This window comes from Malaya genurostris, chromosome 1, assembly GCF_030247185.1.
Source record: "Malaya genurostris strain Urasoe2022 chromosome 1, Malgen_1.1, whole genome shotgun sequence".
NCBI lineage: Eukaryota > Metazoa > Arthropoda > Insecta > Diptera > Culicidae > Malaya > Malaya genurostris.
In genome coordinates this window covers 2762743-2790402 of record NC_080570.1, presented here as the reverse complement: position 1 = coordinate 2790402, position 27660 = coordinate 2762743, and the positions used below count along the sequence as shown (strand labels likewise).

General features: G+C 37.7%; 1 protein-coding gene across 1 annotated transcript in view; it reads right to left on the bottom strand.

The window, feature by feature from the left end:
* Nucleotides 1-27433, bottom strand: part of LOC131429820 (M-phase inducer phosphatase-like) — a 188959-nt gene extending 161526 nt beyond the window's left edge. Inside the window, exon 1 of the mRNA XM_058594213.1 lies at nt 26678-27433. Within this exon, the coding sequence (XP_058450196.1) occupies nt 26678-27011 (334 nt within the window). The 5' untranslated portion in view covers nt 27012-27433. The remainder of the gene's footprint in view (nt 1-26677) is intronic.
* Between the last annotated feature and the right edge of the window lie 227 nt (nt 27434-27660).

Here is a 27660-nt window from a genome sequence, read left to right as displayed (position 1 = left end):
AAAATTTGTGCCTTTCAGGTTTGCTGCGGTAGTTTTCTGTACTGTTTATAATGTCATACGTGGAAGGGACAGACCAAATTTTACTTATTAGGACGTAAGAATCAGAGAGCTCTCCAGTTTCTTACTACTGCTAAACAACCGTTAAAAACAACAGTGTTTGATTCAGTTCGGTTTGGTTTCGAAAATCGATACGAACACGACACCTCGCCGTTTTCCCTAAATCAGCCAAACTCCAACAATCGCACCCCTACCGAATATAGCTGGAACGCATTCATGACCTCCCTCAAACATCGTCAGTCTAAGGAACGGGAGCGCAAGCAAACTGCAATTACCAACACAACGCACGCTGGTTAAAACAAAACTTCCCGCAGAACTGTAACACACCTTCTCCTATAGTGTTACAGCGAGAGTCCTGTCAAGGGGTGAATGGAACTTCGCGCCCGCTTAGCCGGCGTTGAACGACAATAACATATGGTGCAAGGACCTTTTCCCTGTAGCGGGCACGATCCTTCTGGAGCACCCTTCGTTTTCTCCACATGCACATAGACACACACACACCCGAGCATCCGAATTGTATGCGCCACTACAGCCATCGCGCAATTTAGAGTTCCAGTCATTGAACGGCAGTTTCGTCGGCGAGGTCCTTCCCCGCATATGAGAACCGTGCATTATTTTTTCCACACTTCACTCTCCTCCGCGCCAGCTGGTTTCCTTCGTTGGCGCTACTATCAATCGAATTTGATCAGAATTGGATCGGCCATTCGTAGTCTGGCAGACTGACTGACTGACTGTCTGACCAAAGGGGCACGATCGGGACCTTCCGACCTAGTTGCTGATGTGTTTTTTTTTTTACTTTGTTTTTCGTTTTCCGCATAGACCGCCACATCGTGAAATGCGAAGGGAGTAAATTATTCCGATGGCTATGATGGCACACGAGACTCGTCAATATTTATGGACCTGGAGCATTCAGATGTTTTCGGTATGTTTATCGGCCTGGTCGTAATTGCCATTCGAACAGGAGTACCTTATTCTGTTGCTGTATGAGAGATAACCATGCTTTTTTCGTTCTCGTTCGTACAGCGGTAATAATTAATTAGTCCTTTCGTAGTCCTTGCGTCACATTTCAGGAACAGAACAGCACGTGCCAATGTGGATGGGTTTCGGACTGACGGCCAGATGCGTTCTAGTTTTGTACATTTTTTATGATAAAATTTTTATCAATGGGAATTAGCGATCGAACAATACGCTGCTGCAAGGATCGAGTGGTCAGGAACGCGTAATTGATGGTATTGATTTCGAGGTTACGCTGCACCTTCGGAACCGGTTTGTTCAGTCGACTGATGAACGAACCGGACGCCGGAAGAAGAATTGTGTTTTTTTCCACTGTAATCGAAATTAATTTGAGCAAGAATTGAATCATTCGATTCAAGAGGAGGACCTTTTGAATCGAGTTGTACGCTACCGGCTTTGAAATTGTGAATCAAAAATGAATTTTCATATATTTTAGAAAATTGATCATCTCGAGCCACCGAAATTTTTTTTTTCTAATAATCAAAATGCTTTTTTTATCCTTTCATGGACTTTGGTCCAAAGAGGTTGTATACAGTCCGTACCAACCGAGCTAGGCTAAGTTACCCACATGAACACTGGCAACGCATCAGTGGGTTCTTTGTTAGAAATGTACTAGGCCTGGTTATCAAAGAAGTATTGGTTTAAGTAACTCCATACGATTGAAAATACGTTAGTGTTGTCGCTTATGATTTTGAACATTTAGATTTCGTGCGCGCATTTCTTAATTTGAAACTTAATCATTCTGTTTCTACTGTTAACGCTTAATTGACACAAAAATTCTTTCAGGACGGGGCTTCCCAAAATATTTGACCAAGTCATTGAAGATCCAGATCGACGCGATACAAAATAAATGCTTCTCTGCAATTGATTAAGCTGCTTTTGTCCAAGATTCTCGGAATTCTTCAATAGTTGAAGCTTGTTTTATTAATTTTTTTTAAAAAATAAATACAAAAACAAGCTTTAACTATAGAAAAATTAGAAATCTTGGACAAAAGCTTGTTTATATTGACGAAGTTTTTTCTTCACGAGAGCTCAATACCGCTCGACAGTTCGCAACTACGGGCAGTTAGGTGGACTCGCCTTTTTCGGTACAACATGGACTATATTCGCTTTGTTCCATTTCAAAACATCTTTAGCGTAGTGACAATATGCCAAATCAGACCAGAATAGCGAGGAAGCGTCATGACTGCACAGGAATGGTAACAATCGCTTCTTTAGGCATTCTTTACGGTATATTTTCTTGTGAACGTTCCGATGGTGATGAAGCTTTGGCTTGCTCGACCACAGCTGCATATTGCCTGCCAGACCAAATATTTTTCTGAAAATTGACCTTTTTTCTACATCCTGAAAAGCTCCTCCACGCCGTTTTGTTGCATGGCAGTATAAAAAAACATTACGGGAAACTGATAAAAGTCTTCCAGCACATGAGTTTCATCACCCATTATCAACCAGGAAAACTTTGTCAAATATTCGCGATACAATTTTCTTGGCTGGGTTTTAGCAGTTCGGAACAGTTTTCACCGTGAACGACTTCATACCTTGCTGGTACTTGTAACTATGCACGAAAGTTGGAAACATTTTCATTTTTCTCACCACATTACGTAGTGAAAGATCTTTTTTCTTCAGCAAAATTTGCTCCAGCTTCGCGTCATTCTGGTGATTCCTGAGATCCGTTTTGATTACGCTTCCAGGCTTTTTGGCTGTTGCCAAATGTGTTTTAAAAGATTTAAGAATGCTATGGGCAGTGCTTGCAAAAAATCTAAGTTTTTTGTTAAGTTTGCAGACAGATTCGGATTTTCATTGATTTCACCGCACAAAATTGCTTTTCGCACTTGCTCTACTTTCGACGCAAACATTGATTTCTCACAATAAACAGACATACGATCACCATTCTGCAAGATATTCCATGCGATGATGACATTTGACATATTTTATTGTATTTAGGGGTGTCCAAATTTTGTCGAAAAAAGCCTTTTTTCTCAATATGGTGGGCATGAGTGCAATATTTCTCTATTTGGCCGAATTGATTTTGAATAAGTTCATCCTGTAGCACTGTAGCACTTTTCCACTGTAGTGAAAATTTAACAAATCAGATGAAAACTTTACAGGACCATTCTGAGCTTTAATGTAAAGAAAAATGTGCTTTTTCAGACTCTTCTGATTGTACATTTGAAAATCCACAGTCTTGTTTGTCGCAAAATCCTGGGATTTTTGTCCGTAGCAGCAAATTCTTTGCCAGATCATAAGCTTTTTTTCGTATTATTCCCGTTTTTCACATTTTTGAAAGCTCTGGTGTTGTTAGCCGTGTAGCAGACATACCTTGCTGTAGTATTTTATTGTTGGCGTCTTGTCTCATAAGCGCTGGGGCCGATATAGAAAAATCTTTGGTATCCTTTGGTATAAGTGCTGTTTTGTCCAATTTTTTGCAAGGCCTATCGAACATACCAGTACTTGGCATGTACCGGCTATATTATACTTGACATTGTTATGCACAACGCATTGAACTTCATAATTTTCCGCCGGGAATATGACGATTGCAGTTTTATATTTGACAATGAACTGTATGTATAGTACATTATCCGATTCGTTCAACTGCAGCTCTTGCACCATGTTTATGTCGAAGCACATTTTTTCCTTCAAACATGGATTCGATTTCGCTTCGCGCTCAGCACGGGTTTGTTCGTTCTTGTAGTTATAGAATTTTTCGTGTAGCTTTTTGTAAGTTTTCTGGTCACTATCCTTTGAATTGATAGCTGTTAGTAGAATTTATTCATAAACAAAGCGAAGTTTGTGAGGCTCACAGATGCTATTTTTATTTGTGCTTGTTTCATCTCGAGTGTCTGTATTCTTAGGTTTTCAAAAAGTATGCGTTGTTTGTTTGGGAACAATGATATTCAACGGAACGGGGGCAGTATTATGGCAACATGTGTAGCTATAAATTAGGCCCTCTTTTCTGGTATCGTGTCGGTGTGCCCGACAAATTCTCAAATGTCTGAAATGCTTCCAATAAAATTTTAAAAAAGATTATATCTAGAGCAAAAGTAGAATGCAGTAGAATACTCTATTTCCAATCTATCATGCGCTATAGCTTCCAAAAATAAATTTGAAAACAAAAGTCTAGCACAAATTTTTCCGTAATCAATTAGAAAATATGACTTTGCAGATATTTTTTTTCGATTTTTTGAAAATTGTATGGATGAACCTGCCCTTATAGTGAAATTTTCTATTGTCAAATCTGAATTACAAGCAGCTGGAAACTAACATATAGATTTATACTCTGCACCAGCGTTTATGTTAGAATATTTGCTTCGGAAAAAAATATGTTGAAAAAATCAAATCGATGGTACGTTTGGATCCAAACAGTAAAAGAATGTTGTTGAAATCCATTTGATGCAAACATTGCATTTAGGCGGGGCTAATTAACGAATTACGGAATGGACTCCGAAACATAATTTGCGGTGCAAACGAAACGAATCCTATTTCCTATTTCTAAAAATAATAACGGAACAAATCAAAAATATTCGAAAATGTTTCATCTGAACATAAATACTCTGTAAAATAGGATATTATTGCCTACATAATTTCGTATGTTTTCTTGCCACCACATGCACGGTCAATATTTCGAATGTCCAAAACCACTGGTTCGTAAAATTCGATTAACTGCATAAAGAATCATTATCACCAAGAACCAGGTTTTACCGGTTTCGGTAATGAAAAACCCTTTTCTTGAGTGTGTGGTTTCCCGCGCCCCGGTGACCATTCATTTCTTCAAAAACCTTGTATTTCCAGAAGTCGAGTGTAAGTTCATTATGAGCGTTGGATGAAATATGCACTCCCCGGGACATTCCCGCAGAAGGGGTCACCAATTTAGTAATGCATTAAGCCACGACCAGCCACACAGCAAACAAATCGTAAAATCCGCACCCGGTCAGAATGGCCGTTTGTTTTTCGCTCCGATGCCACCGGACAGTGGTCAAGAGCATTCCAACCGGTCCGCCATCGGGCGCAAGAAACCGTAAAGGGTCACTGACTTACACCGCCACCAGCATGACCCCTGCGGCGTTTGTTCGCGATCTGGCCGAAAATTCTTTTGTATCGTTTATCATCATCTTCGCGAGCCCTCGTCCAGTGGAAATCTGTTCGATCATGCGTGAAAGTGCATTGTTTTCGACCCTTTTTGGGACAACGACCGGGCCTCGTATCTCAAGTGTCCGGTCCGAACCCTTTGTACGAAATCGGGACGAAACTGCATCGCGGATCACTTTCTTCTGGCTCAGCTGACCCTTTTCTCGCGCGCTGCTTCATTGTTTCTCACAGCGCACGATTACGGTTTATTTTGATAAGTAATAAAAATAAATCACCATGTTTTGAGCGTCGTTCGCGCCTTGCCCCGCGGGCTCGGCGAAGAAATGAGTTGACCATTGTGCAGTTACAAGACACCGCTCGGGAAACGTGGGACATTTCACTGCTTACCCTCGATTGTCTCTCAGAAGGAGGGTTGCGCTCAGGTAGCTTTCCGAAAACCGCCATTATCCCGGAACAAAAGGATTCCTGAAGAGGCAGGTAGAAATTTTTTGACGCTCTCCACGGAGACGTTTGGATGCAAATTAGCGCAATAATGGTTGAATTATCAGCTTAGTTTATGAAGGATTTATTTTTTTTACCTTCAGTAGGGTAACGGAAAAATTTCGATTCTATGAAAAATTCTCATGATCTGGATTCGTTGAACTTCACAGATTGATGAAATATTTTCGGGATTCGGTTTTGCGGTGGCGCCTGAACACCGATTTTTCAATACCGAAAACTCTTCGGCCAATTATCATGGTGCATCCGTTTTGGCTCGTGCGCGGCGGCATGCATCCTTGTGTAACCATAGGTTCGTTTCTTTTTTACGTCTGGTGCACGCAACACCCATTTTTGGAGGCCAATTACCGGAACGGTACACGAAATACTCTAAAAAGGACGACACCCCCTCGATAGAGAGCCAGGGGAAGTTTTCTTTAGACTGACTACATGTGTGATGTTGAAGAAATTAATAGGTAATTAGAAATTCATAAACTCAATTACTGCTTCTGCTACTCCTGACGAGGAATAGCAAGTAAGGCATTACAATATTTCGGTAGATGAAGATAAAGGCACCCCCAAGCCAAGGATGGAATAAACAGTGTACAGAAGAAAAATAAAACAAGAACTAGATCGCCGCCAGAACAGGACGAAAGGATATTGTACTCTTACCGTGCCTTCTTTGTATGGAAGGATGGGTTAATAAACTTTCTCAGTCGACGACAAAATAGAAAGAATTAGACCTATTTCATCGATGGAACGTTCCCCTTTTTGCTTTTTTTTGTGGATAAGCAAAGGTCAAGGACTTTTTTCCTTCAAGCAGCAATAATAATTGTGGGTCTTTCGCGGGTACAACCTGTTGCCCACCAAACGTGTGCTCAACGATCCGTACAGCAGGCAATGGATGTTATGGGTTTCACAGTTCGCTAGTTTCTTGTCTAGTATTCGTGGCATGGCCGTTAACACTGCTAACACGTTATTATTCTATGCAACCCCAAAGCGCGGGCTAAAACCGCGCGGAAAATTATCTATTTTTTTTTCTTGGACAGCGGATCTAGAAACGCGGGATTGTTCGGTTTAACAGATCATAACTGAATGAATTAAGCTTAAGAACCTATAATCACACTAACGTTCAAAATTTGGAGAAACTAATATTCGAAATTTTATCAATTGTGTCTAAAATCATCCAGATTGCGTTCGTCGCACAATTTCTAATTCACACCAAAAAAAAAATGTTATGTCGTTACTCATCTGTGCAATAGTTACACAGACAAGCAGATGTAGTCATGAACAATTTCAAAAAGCCGAAGGGGTAGCAAATGAATGTGCACCATTTGTACACAATTTTTCGACGTTGTTCTGCTGAAAGTCGACGCATTTCGAAACAAACTAATGAAAACGAATAAACAACGGCACAAGTGGTTAGAGAAGAGTGTAAACAACAGGACGCAGCCATAAAAATTGACAGATTCTGAACCATTGCGAAATGGAAGTGGTTTTTATTTGCGTCCATACTTGTTCACTGGATATCGATTTGTTTTCAAGTTTATTCAGGAAGGGCGCTTCGTTAAATTCATATAAACTTAGCGAAGTATTGGAAAAAAATGAACAACTCGAAACCGTCGTAACTAATTAACAACAAGCTCAAACCCATCGTGACTAATTAGCAACAATATATCCACTTGGTTTCTATTTGTTTTCACATTTATTAAGGAGGGGTGCTTCGTTAACTTCATTTGAGCTTTACGAAGTAAAGTTACAATTTCGATTGGTCTGGACTGATGACTGTTTGGAGACTTTTATATCTTTATGGCACAAATTTCACTCCTTTATACCGGGAAACTAAATCCTCGCGTAATGCACTGATGCAAAATCCATTCAAAACAGTGTCGGATTATAATCCTACACTGTTTAAAATGGATGCCACTGCAAGCATTGCCCAACGTCAACATTCGCTGTCACCATATATATAACCACAAATTGATTCGAAAGCTTTCCACACTCACAAATTGCTTGCCAAATCATAGAGTTTTTACTGAATTTTTCTGTAAAAATTGACTTATCGGTATCTTCAATATTTTGTCCAGCACGACCCGTGTAGAACTAGTTGGATGAGTCTTATAATCAAATTTCACGTAGGATTCATTATTCATGATTACGCAGATGTCACCGTGGCTGTCATTATGTTAGGAACTGCAGTTCAATCACGCCAATATTTTGGTTTTGTTGTCGGTTAAAATAAAATGTTTTTAAGAGACTTTAACCTTTTGATCATTCGCTTCTCCAGATTCAAAAATGTTGCATGAACGATCAATTTGTTCAAATTAAAATATTAAAATACGATATCCTTTCCTTCGGGAAGTTGGCAATACAAAATAAAAAACGTCTCTGGGACTGTTTTGTATTGATGAAACTGGAGTTTGAAATTGGAATTGAGTTTTTTAAGGAAAGATGTCATAGAAATGCACATAACCGTTGAAAAAATTTTACGTTTCTTCTTAGACTCGTCAGTGCATAACAATTTATGTTGAACTGTTATGCCACCAAGTAGTTCAACATGAAAGGCTAAGCAGACGTAACTTTTTGGTGTTGTGTGTAATGCCCTAACTGACGTGGCACTAAAGTGTTAGACAGTGACGAGTCGAAAGAAAAACGTGAAGAAAAATTTTGTTTTCGAGACAACATCATAGCTCTACGATTGCCGAATTGGTAAAACATTTAATCGTAAACAAAGTTTTCTATTTCGTTTTTAGGGCGAATTTCCGAAAGTATGTGCTTTTTAAACGGATTTTAGAAATTCTACGGCTTTTTGATGCGAATTTCCCAAGTACGTATCTCCCGCATAAGACAAGACGTAAGTGTATGTATGTTGTATTTGCTCTTGATTATGCCTATTTCTTCGTATGTTATGTTGCGTCAACGTGGATCGCACCTGTGTAAATCATTGTAACGTACAAAGATCAGCTGGTAAAACGTTAATGTTGAGAACGAACTGTTCACAATGGTAAGTCTATGTAGGAAGAAATTTTCTTGCAAGTCCTATAATAGACTCTCCATATCCATCACAAAACAAACAATGCTGCAGTGACAACAATCGATAACTGAATGTAAAAAATACCTCGTTCAAGACAAACGACACAATAAATAACTTACGGCCAAGACGACAAAAAACAAGTAATGAAATTCGACACTCGATACAAGAACTTGATACGAGTGCAATAGCTTCAACTTAACAAAATTTATAATGTTGTGTACATTCATTTATTTAAAGAATGCAATGTATAAGCGACGAAATTTTTTGACCAAGTTGTATGTCTATTTATCTATGTTTTAAACATTCCCCCTCATTTCTGTATCGACTATGTTTTTGCCGAAGGGCATCTTCGAAACAAGGGTTTATGGTCGAAAATAAAGTCCAAACTCATAGGTAAGAGGTAGCGCTAGGAGCGAATCACACATCATTTCTTGAAGCGCTACTGATATGTAGTAATATTTTCCAGATTTGAACAGCAAATACTGAAACGAAAAAAGCCTAATCTGCTCGATGACTCTGTGGAATGGTTATGAGAAATATTCGAAAAAAAATCATGATACCCCCTTTTTGCCACAGAAACACTAAAAGTACCCTTCGAGAGTAATAACTAACTGCGTGAAGTTATTGTTGATTGTTTAGAACAACTCCTGGAAACCACTCGCCAAGGTAAGAAACGGAGGGAAATACGGTCCTTGCACCTTCCTCCTAGCGTGAGACTCACCGGGGCAATGCACGGCTCGAGTTCGATTGATTGATTTCCCGAATGCTGACTGCGGAGACGATTGATTTTTGGCGGGAAATGATTCCTTACCGGAGTCGAAGTCATACTGAAGCCAGGTACATCTCGGTGCCAGAGAGGGAAACAATAATTCAATGTTTCGTAACAAATGGTTTTTTTATGCAATGACTCATACCATTATCAAGTACTTATTCTGGATAATTTGAATACGTTAGACGGTTGGTCTCCAGTGGAGCTTTAATTTGATTACTAGCTCAAATAACGAACTGATCGTTTGCATCACCATTGATTTTAAATAAAAAAACCGCTTTTGTAATTTTCACTTTTGCACGAGATAACCGTCAAGCGATAGATATCTTCAACAATAATCGTATTTTCTATCTATGCTATCATTAGAATGTTAGTTAGCCCAAATATATCATTTGTATGCATGCATGCACGAGGCATTTCACGTTGATTAGTCAGCCATCCTGAAAATTCATCTTTCGGTAATATGGATCTGAGGTTCAACTGAGTTCAGCTTAAGAAACATTACCTTTCTCCCAAAAATGGATTCAAAAATAATAAAAAATGGCTTCAAAGAGCAAGTGATAGAGAAAAAATAGGTTGGTAAATGCATACAATTAAAAATATTACTTGCGGGATCAGTTTATACAGAAGGCAAAGTTGCAAATGCAGTGTACATCTCTAGAGTAGCTCAATGTCAGAGCAGTCTCATAGAGTTTGCTCTAATGATCTTGCTGACAATTAAAAACCTTTTTTCTAATACTAAATCGACTTAAGAAACAGTTAAAGTCCAGTGTAATATCAGACTAGGGATATCAAGTAAAACTGGAGTACAAAAGTACTCCATAAAACCGTTTCATGGAGAACAAATTCTCAATAATATTTTTTTTAAACAGAACAGTTAGTAAAAATTGCGTACATTATTGAAAAGAAATCGGGCTTTTTGCCATTTTCTTCAAACAACATACCAAATTGCTGGAAAAACAGCCATCCTTTAAAAATCATCATTTGGTTATTGATAGATTTGATCGTATAAGTGACATATCCGACTAGTTACTCTTTTATCTATCCTTTCAATTCTCTCGGAGATGACTGAGCCAATTTCGACCATCTTAGCCTCTTAGCCTTGAGAGCCACTAAGAGACCATTGATCAAGTTGAAAAGTCAAAATACGGCTACACAATAGTCGCACTTTTTTCTATTCGATCAATTTTCTCGTAAAACTTGGAGAAACTGAAGGGTATTTGAATTTGGATTCAAATGGATTATGGCATACATTAGCGGTTGCGTAAATATTATCGCATGAATGGGCAAAACAATAAATGTTTCTAAAGGTTCAATTTTTTTCGAGATGCCTCCTTGGTTTCGTTTGAAAACTATTTTATGGTCACAAATCACACCCAAATGGTTCCGGGCGGCCGATACCCGTTTCAGAGAAATTATCGCATAAGTAACGTAACATCATCATCAGCGGCTCAAATGAGAAAATAAATTAGAAATTCAATATTTAAATTTCGAAGGAGTAAAACATTAGATGTTCATCATTTAATTTATCACATAACTCTAAAAACATGATTTGGACTGACTCTTACAATAATCCAATCATGCATTGTCGATGCCCAAAATCGCTCAAACAACAAAAAATAAATAAATCGAACAATGCTCAATTATTCTCTACGCGACACAATCGCAATTGTTCTTTTCAGTCCGACAGCTCGGTTTGGTTCGGTTCGGTGACCTACCACCAGCATTGCTCGCTTTAGGGGCCATTCCGAGGACAGATTTGATTAAATTCATGACCTTTCGACAACTGTCAACAATAGAAATGGCGTCCCACCGCTTTCGACGCCCTGTGCCATTCTCTTGGAGACCACCTTCTGTCGTCGACTTTCCGAGTGCGATCAGCGTCGGATCGCGGTACGCTCTCGCAAACGCAACTCGTAGCTCGCAGCTGGGGTCTTTGTTGACCCCTTCTCGAAGCAGTGGACGACGACGGAGGAGGTCAAAAAATTATCATAATTACGATTTCAACCATGCCGATTCCTTTCAGACGCTTCGATGTGGGGTTGACTTGTAAAGGAGTAAAACTCCACCTTTGTTCTTTGTGTGCATATAAAAAGTATATCACATCCAATAATGATTTGACTTCGAGTGAATGCATTGTGGTGTTGTTGTTTCACCGAAGACCACTCATTTGCATAATGATTGACTTCCTTCGGTTTTGAATTCCGAGATCGAATCACAAGAAATCAAAAGTCAGCCGTAACCCGAACGATTGCAGGAATATATAAATTTTTGAGATCCTGCTGCCCTTTGTTGTTCAGCACACAGAAAGCGGAACCAGACGGACATGACTTCTGCACAATGAATGGAAAGAATTACAACAAAAGAAGGTCGAGCACGAGCCAAAATCTTGAAGAAAACTGCAGCAGTGCGTTTGTTTTCGGTTTTATCGTCGGAATCCGGACGTCTTCCTCACTTTGCCAAAAGACTATATGCTGTACAGTCGAAGCTTTCGAATTTATTCGTACTTTTTCCTCGCCAATCAAAGCAAGAGGGAGGAAAATGCCCAAGGAACAACTGTTCTTCTTAGCAACTTCGAAGTTTGTGTTTAAGATTTTTTTTCACAACATGCACTCCCCGTACGTCGCCCTCGATTTCTTTTCTGTCCTGTAAGGCTTTATAGTCAACAGCCGGCTGTTGCTGCTGCTACTGCTGTTTCATGTGGCTTTTGGCACGAGGATAGTCCGCGCCCAAAAGATACCACATAAGGAGTGCGAGCGCCACGCCGAAGGATCAGCTGTTCCTGTTCCTTCCGAAGTGTGACAAAGGCGCTGTTGTTTTCTAGCGCCACAGTGTTTCGAACACACATCAGCAGATGGATAGTCCGGTGTGGTTTCGTATTGGAATCGAAAGAGAAGTTTCAACTGTTAATTGCGGTCATGCGACAGAATTTGGAAAATATTAATGAAAGCAACTTCTAGATTGATTGTTTTTTTTAGCAGGGTTGTAAAGTTATTGACCTTTTTATAATTTCATACTCGACCTTATGTGCGGAAGTTAGTAATCATGTCAATGTAGACTTGACTCAATTCCTTTTTGATTTATATTTGTATGTCTTTTCCAATCTGTTTTCCTCGTTAGATACTTATCAAACAGACAAGACTAAAACAAATCATTATTTAAAAACGCTGAAATAAGAATTGTCTTACCCACCATAATCACCAGTTATTGCTCCATCCGATTACCATTTGTTCCGAACCATGGTGCATGGTTTGTCAGAACAACACTTCGAAATTTTCGGAATAATTGAAAATTGTATCGATTTTTGAACGCGGTATCCGAACTTTACCGGAAATAACACTTTGAATAGCAGTACTGATACTCTTACAATAAATCAAGAAACCTTTCAAAAAAAGTGGTGCGATTTAATTCCAACACCCGATAAAATAATCCCCAGGGAAAATATTTGCAATCGCTAACGTTCGTTCAAATATAGCTAATACATAAATTCTAACTCCGGATATGCCAGGCACAATTATCAAACATAGACAAATGTGATTCCTGATTGGGAGGCAATCCAGACGGTGAGTCACTGCAACACTCGTGACCTATGACCGTCTCAACCTAAATCATCAAGTCATCTAAGGGCTTGTTTACACGCTTAAATAAGGTACTTAAAATAAGTAAGACTTCACTCATTTGCAGAAAAAGTGAAACAATTCTATTTCAGTGTAACTTCTTAGTTACTAAAGTTTGAGTTTTTCCTCTGGAAACGATGTATGCGTAGGATCAGGGTCATTTCGAAGAAAACCATTTCGCCGAAAGCCGTTTCGCCGAAAGTCATTTCGCCGAATGGGCCACTTCGCCTAATGTCATTTCGCCGAAAGCCATTTCGCCGAGAGTCATTTAGTCGAAAGGGTCATTTCGCCGATTTTTGCAATTGTCTTAATATTATAATTGAAATTGATTTAAAATAAACACAAATGAGATTGATTCATGAACCTCAGAATGGAGTTCCCAAGGAAACTTGTTGACGATTAGCCACTAAGCAATTGTATAGGTGTATCTACCAAGCAAATGTATGTGGTATTTTCCGTTTACTAAGTGAAAAAATATCTAATGCGGCTGCGCCACATCGATTTGATTCGTGTGCTGTCCGACCTCGCTACCGCTCGTTCGAACCTAACTAAAGCAAAGAAACCAACCCGGGCCAAAATACACTGTCCCACTAAATAAAAATACACTGTCCCACTAATAACATATGGCGCCTGTTGCTACAAAAGGTTATTACGACTTTTAGACTGATCTCACGAATAGTAACTTAAAAACGAGTTCTTACGATTAACTCAAATTTAGAGTTACTCATTATCATTAATGGTAATTACTCAATTTTTGACGATTCCTTGCATCATTCGAAATTGAGTAACTAGTATTCAAACTCTGAGAAACTTTTTATGAGCGTGTACGTTCGGACACTGGGATTCAATACAACTTATGTAGAACTGCTGAATGGCGTAGCAGGTCAACCTGAACTGCCATGCAATGATGAGCCATAGACGAAAAGTGAAATTAAAAAGTAAAACTCGAGATCAGGACATATTTCTCTAATTGAGTGCTCAACTTGGCGACCAATAGGTGCACTGAAAAATAATTTTCAAAATTTGTCTGATCCAACCCATTGAAATGAAACTGTAATTATTTTCGCTTGTGTTCAATTCACGATGCACGAATAATGTGATTTCGTGAAAAAAAACGCTATTTGGAAACAAAGTTGATATAATTTTCATAGATGATACTGCACTGTACTGACCGATAGACCGGAATTGCAGAAAATGACTGTCAACCCCAAACCAAACGACGCTAAACAGCGGAATGTTCCATGTTCCAGAGAGAAACGACACGTTGAAAACGAGTCACGAGTGTAAGCGTTAACAACTGCCAAGACGTTTTTTTTATTTACGATTGTGGAATGCAACACTGTCTATCGGGTCTATCGGTCTATCTGATCGGTTCTGGTACGAAGTAGGGAAGTAAATTTCTGGAGAACAGTTGATAAGTTATGCACTATCTCCTTTTTGAACTCGGAATGGTTAGTCTCACAAGCAGCTACGATTAGTAGTGTACTCTGGGAGAGATACAAACTCTTTCCAGCTATTTATTGATTTGAAATTAGTTCTGCACTAGAAACACTGATAATGTTTAGAACGAATTTAACACAATCTTTCCAGAACTGATGAGAACGTGTCAAGTCCGCTTGGTAAATTTTTATGTTACTGTCCTCACCAATAACAAATACAGTTTTGTTGGTTGAGCATTTTAGTGGAATGCTTTATCGAACAAAAATCCAAAAAAAACTTTGTTTCAATGTTACTTAGTAAGTAATAAAATTTAAATTAAGGATTGTGCTCTATTTCTTCATAATTGCGAAGATATGCTGTACTCTAAAATAGAGGCTTCAAAACAATTGAATCTATATTTGTCAATACAATGCATTTTAGATTGGTGGATACTTTAAACTGAACGACATGATCCAACCACGTGAAATAACTCGTGCATGCATACTTGCTAATATAGCATTTGAACGCACAACTCGATGCTTAGGTCGGCATATCATCCGATTTTAGATTATATGAAATATTATGTCTATTGTTGATATGATAACCAATCAAGAAAATTTTTCATATAATCATTGGTTTATATTATCCCGAACCTAGCGAGCCATATATTTCTAGATATTTTACACAGAAAGGTTGTAGAGACTATTTTTTCAGCCGAGCTCATCGCAGGGCCGAGTGTCATATACCACATATATGTCGACTCATTTCGTAGATTGCAAAATATTTGTTTGTAAATGATGACAAAAAAGACAAACTCGACTTTCTTAGAAATAACAAAAATAATTTTCAGAAAAAATAGTTACCATATGGCTTTGACTTGCTAGTCAATAAAAGTCTCATTGATCACATATTTTCTTCTTATTAGGATCCTGAATTCCCGGACGAAATGGTCAAATAGAATTCGTGTCAATAACTTTCAGGTGGGCCAAATAAAATGAGACAACATATACAGAAAGAATTCCGCCATTTCTAAGCAGTCGAAGTGAGTTCCATTTTGATAGTTTTGACCACTATTTCCAGTACTTCAGGACACGGATATGGCAGACATCGATTCGTTTAACCATCATCTAAGAGGACCTAAAGATTGAAACCGTTTTACCCCAGTTTTGAAGAGTTTTTGACGTATTTCCCACCGTTACTTTAAATAACGGTTTGAAACTTTCAGTGCACCCTGAAATCCCGCAACTGGAAGGAAGTCGGATCAAAATCGATTTAACCTTTTCTGGGAAATTGAATCTTTTTTGGTGATTTTACCACTATTTCCGGTACCTCCGGAACCGGAGATTATGGATGAATATGTTATAGCCAAAGCGAGTTTTTCAGACCATTAATTAGAAAAAGCTGGAAACTAGGGAAAATTGGTCAATTTCATCCGCTCTTCTTGATAAACAAACTTAAGTCGAAATGATCTAATCATCCGTGCAAAATAAATGGTTTGCCGTACCGAAGACATTTGCAAGGTTTAACTCAAATCAAAGCAACTTGATCCTGATTTACCGCCTTTACTGTTGTTAATTTCAGGAATTGCTTCAAACAATTTTTGAAACTTCAAAAGATCCAAGATGGTGACACTCTGTTGATCAATATTCATCAAAAGGAATTCATCTAGGAACCTCAGATATTATTCGAAAATCTTACATTATAAGAATTTGGGAATGTTTGTTCATTGTAACGGTTATTTGTAACTTTTCGATTTTTTTTAATATTCATTATCTATCTATCTATCTATCTATCTAAAAGCCCTAAAATAATGCAGTTTCACTCGACTCTACAAAAAACTATACAAAGTAATTTCAACTTTGATCGCGATTAGAATCATTCTGATTTAATGGCATCAAACTAGCTTCTTCGTTCAATCACAACCGGGAGACATGCTTCCGTCAAGATGAGCTTGAAATCGTTCCAAAAAAAACTATGTGATTGCGATGCAAATCTCCTAACGTATTCACGCTTCCAGTATTGTGAATGTTGAGATGAATGCACTTTTACCGTACATCTAAATACGAAAGGCGCCAACAACTTCATTGCACAAGCACACACACACACACACACATCAAGGAACAAGATCCTGCTTCCTTTTAAATTACTTTTCGCCAGCGCCGGCTTTGCACAAAAAGTTTAAATGCCCTACGAAACACAAAGGATCCCTATTCTTTGCTGCTGCAGGACCAGAAAGTCTTGATTCTGATCCATCTCCCTTTTCTCTGACTCGTTTTCGCGCTGTTTCCTATTCCTTCGCACTACTTGCGAGACAGAGATAGAAAGGTATTCCTTGAGGTGCCCTAGCGCCTTATGTGCGAAAAAAAAACGAGACTTTGAAGTATGATAAGAGGAAAATCTGTCCCTTTAAATTTTCTACTTTTCTTCTATTTCATCGCAGTTCACGGATGCAAGCAGCATGAGGATGAGTGCGCTACCGCCAAAACTGAAACCCTTTTCTATTTTCCGAGGTTGTTTGACTTACTGTACGTACGCATAGGGCCCATATACCCTTTCAGGTGAGCCCTTATTTGTTTTACGTTTTCCTCTTAGCCTCCCTTACATGTCCTGCAGTGTCGACAGTCGTAGCAGACGGCTGGCTAAGGACATTCTCGCGCGCTCGCGGGTTCTGCCCGTGCCGTTAGTCGTCTCGATTTTTTTTCTGCTGTCTTTGCAATCTTTCAGAAACAACATTGTAATGATTTTTTTCAATGAGTTCGAAATCCAGTCTTTCCTCTTCAAAGGTTCTTCATAATAGTCCTCTACAAAATGCACAGTTTTCAAATTCTGTTACTAGTAAGTATTCTAATCTTCAAATGATCCTCCTATTTTCCATTTGTTTCATATCGCTCTCGTCACTGACGAAGGAAAGTACATTCAACTCTAGCGTGATCGTGAGTCAGAAATAGCGGCATTGCTTCCCTTAAGGAAAAACGTCACCCCAACAATTGTGAAGACCAAGCTAATATCGGAATAATTCCAACAGCTGACAGCTTTCCCTTCGTGCTATTAATAGTGCAACGCGGAACGATCCCGGCACGTAGCAGTGGTCCAACGATCGTCGTCTAGCACGCGCCAAATCCATTAGCTACTTGGTGAAATAACGCGGATCCAGTTCAGCTCAACAGCGCATTAACTTCCACCCTCGCGCAACATATTTGAGAGCCTTATCTTAGCTCTAACGTTTCCAGAAAACATGAAAATCGTTAAGTGGGACGGCAACGAGGTGCTCTGGTTTTTCTCAGTTCGCTCGCAGGTCCTTAGTAATCTTTACCCTAATATTTTATTACTGCGAACGACACCGTTAGTACGCTGGCGGTAGATCAGAACTGTTTCCAGTCACCGGAAAATTGGAAAAATTTTCCTCACCTCCTTACTTCAGTCTGGCAAACTGGATTTATTATCTCGAAGCAAAATCGAACTTTTGGGATCCTGTTTTGATCCTGCTTAGCGACTAAAAATAGCACTGTTCCTTTCGCACACTTTTCTTTTGTCGCGCATTTTCTCCGAGTCATTCCCGGTGCGGCAGAGGCAGGCGTGATGAAATCGAAGATGAGCAATCCTTTTCTCATTCATTTGACGTTACTTTGCAAGCTGATGAACCCTCCTGCCTGCGCACGTGCCCTCTTTACTTGTGTAGAGAGACTGTGACTGTTCCTGGCGCTCCCAATAACCGAGGTGTGGGTTGACACATTGGCTCTCCGGATATTCCGGGTGCATTCAATCAGGCACTATTTTTATAGTGCATTGTCACGGTGAAGCTGATTTATGTTCTAACGAGTGCAACTGGAAGGGTTGACCGCATGCTCGTTCTTTTCGCCGCTGGTTGGTTGACTTTTTGGAACTTGAATTTACTGTTGACGTGAGCAATATATAAGTTGGAACAAAACAGTTGAAGCATCCAACGAGGTTTAATATTCTTACATTTTTTTTAAATGTTGCTTGAAGACGATGATATACATTGTTGACTTTTTGATTTGGACTAGGCTATTGTGCCCAAATGAATACTAGTTTCCTTCCAAAAACTAAAAACAAAAAAAAATTTTTGAATTTTCCAGCTCTGATATCCTAATATACTCTAATTGCAAAATAAATCAAATTATACTATAAGAAAAGACTTATCTGTTAATTTCACCCATTTATCCTCCTCTCGTTGTTTGTTATGTAATTTCTTCAATTTGATGAACACAAAGTTTGTTATACGGACGATGTTGGATGGTCGTGCTGGTGCTGGTGTCTACTGTCGATAAATAAGACTAGAGCAGTCTAGTTAACTTGGTGGATACTATACTGTAATTGAAACAGAAATATAAGCAATTCTTTGTGGGGTACAATCGACACTTCAACAGAGAATCCCATGATTCGCGGTCGAATCTTGTAATCAATCGTATGTCGAGTTCAAATCGAAAATCTCAGCATTTCAAATGTCCTTCTGGTATTACTGGAAATGGGCTGATGAGTTGACTAGAGCTGAATGATTTCGTTGGTCCTGCACCAGCTTCACCACTGTCAACTACTTGGATAAAGCACCCGATTCTTTTTTAGACTGCATCCAAACATGCCAGCTTCTGTCGAAGCTTGCAAACTTGCGCTAAGACAAAAGCATTTTTAGCAGAGCTCTGACTGGACATTGCCAACTCAACTATCACATGGCTACTATTCAGCGTGCTGAATATTATTCATATGATTTGTGTGAATGCAATTACCATACTTCATATCATCTGGTATATAACTGTTCCGCTTGGACGCAACTACGTATCCGGGTTTTTGGTTCTCCGTACATGGTTGAAACAGTGTATGGGGAGCTAAAATTGAAAGACCTCATTTCGTTTCTCACCCAATGTGGTAAGAAGCTATATTCAGAGGAGTTCATCGTTCTTCCTGGAGTGGCTGAATCTTTTCTGTACTGACATTAAATAGTTTAGGCGGATTGTGTGGCATCCCTTACGGAGTACCGAATTTACTTCAGCTCATTCATATTGCGAATCGTTCTGCATTCTTTCGGAAGTATGTCGCTTTTGTAAAATCTCTAAATCCTCTCGGGGGTTGGAGGTTTTAATAAATTTGCATTTTAACAACTGCAGATTGTAGAACGATTTGTTACTGTTTGTTTTGTGTTGTTTCTCCACCGCACCTACTTAAAAACTCCTTTCCATGTTCCTTCTTTCCTTCCCTACCCATTAGGAAAATCATAAGAAGTCACGGCACGGCCAGATAACCTAAGAAACATGCCGCTTGAGCCAATTGGTTCTTATTCCGTGTTTTTATCTTAATCCTTATTACGAAAAAAAGTAACAAAGTATGTGAAATAATGGATAAAATTATAATATAAGAAAGGATTTATCCTCTCGCTGTTTGTTACGTAATTCCTTCAAATCATGTACTTCTTTCGTACCTGGCCCTACTTATACCCATTTATACCGCATGGAAGATAGAGATGAAATTTTTTTTTTCAAAATTCGCACGGTTTTGAAAGCGAACGTGTGCACGTGACCTCGACTATTACCTCATCCATGAGATGAATTACCTTCAAAACGCTACACACTGGCCAGAATTACATGCTAGAAGAACGAAAACGTCAATCAGTCAATTACAACTCATACTCATTACATTTATCATGCATTCAATTCACGTACTTGAGAAAAACAGAGCTACATGGACGTCATCTGAAGCATAGGGGGTTACGTCACTTATACCATTATATCTTCGATATTTAAAGCAGAGGTGGAAATAAGCCCATTTTGCGCATGAAAATGTGAATCAAGATTTCCGATTGTGAATCAAAAAACCGAACACCGTGAATTAAAAAATTGGGTAACAAAACTAAAATTGCTATTATGTTTTAAATTGTGAAATTGGAGACATTTTTAAATTCTAAGTAAAACCAAAATTTTTCATATCAAAAATCATTCATTTCAAAATTCATTATAATATTTACAATAAATATGTGATATGAAATAATAATACTGACTATTTTTATTTACTGTGAATCAAAAAATTTGCTTTTTTCCACCCCTGATTTAAAGAGCATACCACTTTCTCTTCCAACTCCAGCTTTCAAACGCATTTCCAGGGCTGCTCAAACGGTACAGCAGTTCTATGGTTCGAAGCATAGAAGTTACTGGTACATGTCAAAACTTATTCCAAACGACCAAAGCGAAGCGTTCGCGAGGGCAAGATCATACTTAGCCCAAGATGATATCGAAATATTTCGTTTGAGGTGGGGATTGAAAGAGAGACGACCAGAATTTAAGACTAGCAACGAGTCCGTTATTTTTCATGACGACAACACTTGGCCAAATGTCAAAGGCTTCGATCGAATATCATATTACCTGTATGCAGGAGCGGCAACTATGGGGGGGCAAAGCACTTTTTGCCCCTCCAAAAAAATATTGGAGTGGACATGCCATCCCAATATTTTGGCTGGAATAAAAATTTGAAAATTTGCTAGAAATGTCTTATGATATAACACTTTTTTGTTATCCCCGTAATTCGTCTCTGCAATCGTTCATATTGCTTAACTAAGTCTATTACAACCAAGGATGGCTCTTATCGTATCAAAGAACGCTCACTAGCAACTCTTCACACGATTCAATCAGTGCCATCAAAGAGAGACGGATATCATCGCAGCAACAAAAAACCAGCATGGTTCATTTAACATAGAATAGACACCAGTGTGAGAGCGATTGTGGGGATTCTCTCTGAAGCAACAAACGGTCGCTTATTCTCGTTTCGCGATCCGATTCTGTATGGGCAGTGGATAATTGCAATAGAATCATTTTACTATTGCCGCTTATTCTAACTATGTGCATATAACCTTTGTATAAGTTGTGTCTATGAAAATGTCTGTGAATGCTCCACACAAGGGTTTTAAAATATTGCAACCTAGTATGAGAATCATCAAGTTGAATCATTCGATTTTCTGCGATAATTGTAAACTTGCGATTCTCTCTTGGGAAATTCCACACAGCACCAATCATTATCAGACTGTACATTTTTTCTAAGGGCTGTTAATACTTAGAGTATGAAGTGGAGCGAAGAAATGTAGAAAAATTCTCTCACGGTTCATGCATTGAGATACACGAGTTCTTTTAGCATCTTTTACCGGATTGAAAATGTTGTATACAATAATGATAAATGTCGAGCAGCTTCTGTCAAGTTTTCGGCAATCACCAACACTTATTACAACTGAAGCTATTCGTCCGAAACAGATTACTAGGAATGAAAATGCATTAAATAATAATTACCTAATTTCAATAGTTTAGGTATCAGCTCATTGATACATTCTTGACATGAGGAAAGTGGACATTTTAGCCAAGTGTGGTGCTGTCGAAAATGAAATTTACGAAAAAGATCTTACTTTTAGCGACTTTTAAGGCGTATTCGAATGAGTATGATTTGAAACTGTGGTGGAATCAATTATTCCTAAAATATTGACGAAGGCAGTAGAGATTTCTTTCGTGTAAGGTTCATACTCATTTCCACTCACTAAATGTTCAGATACACATCTCTACCGAGTTGGTATTACTGAGAGTAATGATTCTTCTTGTGGTGAAGCGGATTTGTGTACCCAAGAAAGAATATCCATTGTTTAATATTCTTCCTTTCATTGGGCAAGTTTCATTAAGGGAATTGGAGTTTCAATTTAATGACTGCTCTTTCAATTTGAAGCACATCAAATGCTTCTATGAGATCAGTCAATAGTCAGCAAATTGACGTTTAATTGAAAAAAGTGAAGCAAATAAACTTAAAATAATTTGTGGAATAATCAATAGTACATGTGTTTAATAAAAATGCCTTTTATGAAATTTAATATAGTTTATCATCCAAGTAAAATATGAACCAGGTAATTTATATCAAATTTGATTGTGTGTAGGTTAGAATAGAAAAAAATATATATATTTAGTAATTCTATGTGAAAATAATACACGATCTCTCAGGATTTCGTAATATTTGGTAGAATCGTTCTCAATCGAAAAATTTTAAACTCGTATATTTTTATTTTGTCACTAGGATGAACATTTGCATATTAGGGTGAATCAAAAATCGTTATTTTTTCGATTTTTTTCACATTTTTTTTTAATTCATAACTTTTGAAACGATTTCGTTAACTTTGGGATAAGTTATCAATAAATGTCTATAGCTTTTTTGAAAAATAAATTTGCATAAACCAGATGAACAATAACTTTTTTTGATAAAATTTTAACTCAACCCAAACGCAAAATTCTTCTGGATTCTAAATCTGTGAAAAATTAGTAGCGATTAGTTCATATATACGACTAAGCGACCGCAAGCATAGATATTAGAATTGATGGATGATTTTCATATTATTTTTATGCACGATTAGCATGTAACAAACCAATTCGAACGAAAATGAAATTCTCAGACAACCGCTTTCGAAAAAAGCTCCATAAATAAAATCGTATTCCGTCTTGAGAGAATAATTGACCAGAAGAAAGCATAAGAAAAAAAAACCACCACTCACGCACCATCTGGACGTCAACTAGAAACGTTGAGCATTGCATGCAATCTGTGGCCTACAAAACGGTTCACATCTCGAAGTCGATTCGACTGCTGAATTCATGTTGAGGTAGAAAAGTATTGAATAATCAGCGTATTTTCTTGAACAAAAGCAACTAAGAGAAAAAGTTTTAATAACGAGAGTTTAGCACGAAAAGATAAAATTAGACAAGCCGCACTTCTCCTTCTTCAGTTGGAAAGCACGTAATATTAACTCTTAAATGCGCAAGGCAATGTTTTTCATAATATGTTTCGATATGACTTTGCGTGTAATGCGTAAAAACGAAGTTTGAAGCGATTCCGGTATGCTGATTTAAAAGATTGCGCATTTGAGGGTTAAGTGATTTTTTGCAGCTATGATGAATGCACCTATCTCGACCATAAGGTGCCTTTTGCGTTTGAATGCAAATAATAGCCAGAACTGTTGAGATTTCTAATTAATAGTTGAGTATAGACAATTTGAGCCATATAACGACAACAATAATTAAGCAATATTGCCATTTACACTTTTTTTATTATTTTGATTAGAAAGGTTATCGAACATTGATATCATTATATCATTCTAGTTTCTTGAATAAATATTCAATCTATCTAAAAAGGGGTTTTGAAAGCAGCAATGTAGCAACATTTTTTCTTATTCAAAACCACAGCTTTTACAAATTTACGGTTACTCTGAAGCTTAAGTCATGTATTACTGATTTATCTAGGATTCATATTAATGAAATAAGAACGTTGAGTATTCAAAATAAAGGCTTTTTACCGCTCTTTTAATGAAAAACCAGAAATACTCTGATTTGGTTTTGCTGAAATCTCGAAATTTTCCTTTCAATATCACATTTCGAATACTCTTCTTACTAATCTGGGAAACCATTTTGTTCCATTATCTCTTGAACATGTGTCGCATCCTGAATTACTTTTACTTGTACATGCAAACAAAATCTTAATCGTCACGAAAACCGGAGTTTTTGTCCGCAGCTGCAAGTACCTAACCAGATCAGAAGCTTTTTTGCAAACTGATCGACGAAAACGAATTTGAATCAGAACCAGAACAAATTGGCTCAAGTGGCACGCTCCCCTCAGATCGTTGAGATCGTTTATCATTTGGCCTTTTTTTAATATTTTGTCGTATATTAACCTCCATCCTAGTTTATACTAATCTCACGATCTTATCTGCCGGAAGAAATAGTGTTAATCCATCTATCAGCGAGATAACACCTTTTTATCTCTCCGATTAATTTGAAATTTAAATATTTTGATACTGAAACACTTTAAAAGTTTTTTTGGAAACATTTATTATTTTCATGTTATAAAAATCAAACGAATTTCCGGTGGGATATCCGAATTGAAATTCCGAAATTGAACAAAATTTTGTTGAAACCAAATGGCTGAGAAATGCGGAAATCGTCTTGATTTGGTATTATCTCGAAAAAGATCCCACTCGGGGACTCAAAAGTCCAAGAGTGATTTGTTTCTCTCATCCAAATCTCGGCGTTTCATGTATTTCTAAGACACTTGACATCAGGAGAAATTTAACATAAAAAAAACTTCAAAAATTAGCATTAAAACCATTTTACTTTGAAAATTTGTAAAGTGAAGTGGATAGTGTCAGAGACATAACTGGATACAGCGAATGCGAATAAATCTAACACACTTCCTTCCTGAATATCAAAAATCGTTCTCATTAGTTGCTTAGCTTTCACTTATTCTTTTCCAGAATTGTAACGGTGCATCTATGCTAAAGTACTTTTAACTTTTTTACGACAAACATATTCTAACATATGCGTAAATGAGGCGGAACGAATGAATGCAAAAAAAGTGGTAGAGTAATGTTAGAGACAAAACTGGATGACGTGAATACGAACAAAACTGACATGCTTTTCCACACATCTGAATATCGATAATCGTTCGTATTATTTGATTGATTGTGTGAATTTGCAAACTTGCAATGCGTCACTTGCATAATTGAAACGGTACAATTATAAGGCGAAACACACGCGAGCAAAAAGTTACGGGGGACAAGAGCGATTAAATGCATTGTTGAAATTTATGCATGAATTGAAAAAGCAGTTTTTAGTCATCTAGGATTTCTAAACTTAAGTTGAGAATTATTATGACATTAATTTCTATAACTTACTTTCCAACCCCGTCTCGAAAATACAAATTTCTTAGCGTTTTAAACGAATTTCCACAAACCGAATTAATGAATTGTAAAATATAAATTATTGAAATCCAGTCACCAAGCGTGGACAAAAATTTCTTTAATTCCTTCAAAAATTCATGAGGAATGGTAAAATGTTATTCACTTATATACTTATATATATTCTAGTTTTACGAAGATTTTGATTTGTCACAAAGAATTAAAAATTTCGCATTTTAATTATAAATTGAATTACTAAAATGATCGTCTTAAACAACATGCACAGATATGTCTCACTCGTATTAGTCAGTTGAATATACTGATTTTTAACCGTCCTTAGTTAACGTCTGTTTTACTAGTGAACAAAACATGTCGTAAGCCTATTCCACTCAACCAATGAAAATATTCCGTATTTCTATGTGTAGGGTTTGTGCAATGATTCGTTCAATTCACTTTGCGCGTTTTATTCAGGCACAGAATTTCACCTTAATGCTCGTTCAAAACTTGAATTTTTAGTTAGCTGTGGTAATTTTATACTACTGCAAATTTCATCAAAAATTGACGACCATATTTTCGATGATATGGAGAAAAAAAAATATTACTGCATTAAATCCAACAATAGATACTCACGATTAAGTTCTACTAACTCTTATACAGGGTAAATTTTGATAAGGAGGATAGTAAAGTAAGTCATATTCCCGACAAAACTCCCCGGACGTAGAACTGCGTTCGTAGCGAGTATCAACCAATAAGGCGGAGCAAACGAGAACAAACATGCTGATTTTCCTATTTCAATGAAAGAAAACATCGCAGTTAGTTATTTTGGATACATTTACTGGTTCAACAGAGAACCGATTGATTATATCGCTTTGAACTTATGAAAATTGTGGTTATGAAATATTGCAATTGATTACTTCACAAAAATTTATAAGTCTCCACGAAGTTCGTCGATGTGAGCAATTTCAAACAATCTCTGTCACTATTCTCAGAGATGTGTGGATCGATTTTCACAAGCTTTGATTCAAATGAAAGGCTTTATCATCGCATATGATTTTATTAATATCCTTTTACGACTTCTGCAATTACAGTGGCTAAATTATAAAAGTGATGATGCAGAGGATTGTTAAGAATCTCTATACTCGATCTCAAATCTAATCCAAATTGCACCGGTTTATCAAATGTAACAAAATTAGATTCATATAAAAGGGCTTATGGTATTTAATAACATCCGGAGTCGGCTTACGATTCCAGCGGTTTATTCTCGTTATATTACAATTATTTTATAAGACGCATTCAAATTAAATTCAACATATATCACTAATAACTGTCAAACGTCATCCAATTTCATTTAGGTTAGGTAATTGTCATTCACGGATAGAGAAAAGGTTGATTGCCAGAAAATATGATCGCATGTAGTTTGCTGTCGTCAGTTTTGAAAATGCAATAGAGCCAATTGATGTGACCTTGAAATAATTAAATGACCTAACCTTAACCTAATGGCAACTCACCATTATCCATACATTTGGAGCGACCACTCGATACAGGTCGGACGGATTTCGGTGTATCTAGTGTTGAATCCTGTAAGGTCACGGCAATCTCCGACACCGGTGATAAGCCCAGAATACGTGTGGAAGTTTTTTGCAAAAGAAATACGGTCTGGCTCTTCGGGACCAGTTCTGACGGCACAGTGCTCGCAAGATCGGATTTGGTTGCACAATTCAACTCTTCCGATTGTAGATCACCGCAATTTTGGCTGAACACTGTAGGACTCGAATCAACACTACACCCGAAGAGAATTGAATCCGCCCGAGATGGAGATTGAGGCGATTTGAGATTCGACATTTTTTTTCTTTTGAACACCACTTCACGCCACTAATCCCAGATAATAATCAACCTGGGAACACGAAAGGCAAACGACCCAAAATTTAATTCTGATAGAATCACTCGAAAATCAATGAAAAATTAAAAACTCTACATCCAAAATAAGAAAATTAAACTTAAAAAGCTGAACACGTTTTCGTTGACAATTTGGAGTCGTTTGTGATTACCGCGCAACAGAAAACCGATGGCTTTTTTTTCAAGGGCAACTAGATCCTACGTGGATCAAATTACACCAGTATGCCGGGGGACCACGACTCATTTATTCACTATTGCGAACACTTTCAAATTTTCATCAAAACTAGGTAGATAATATAACGGAATCGAAATCACCGAATCAACATGTTATTTGCAATTTACGGACGTTTATGTTTAATTGTGCCTTCTTAGCAAGCACACGCGGTAGCGAACGCACTATCAAAAATTGACCGCACAATCCGAGAATAATAGACCAACTGGACCTAAGTTATCGTTTGTTGATCATATGATGGCGGGAGTTTGATTTCTAGTGGGCACCGAAAAAGTCAACTGGAAAGTCGACATACTCTCAACAAAAAGTAACTCAATTCGGGATGATTTCATTCCTCTTTGTTGATTGTGCTCAGCGTTGCCA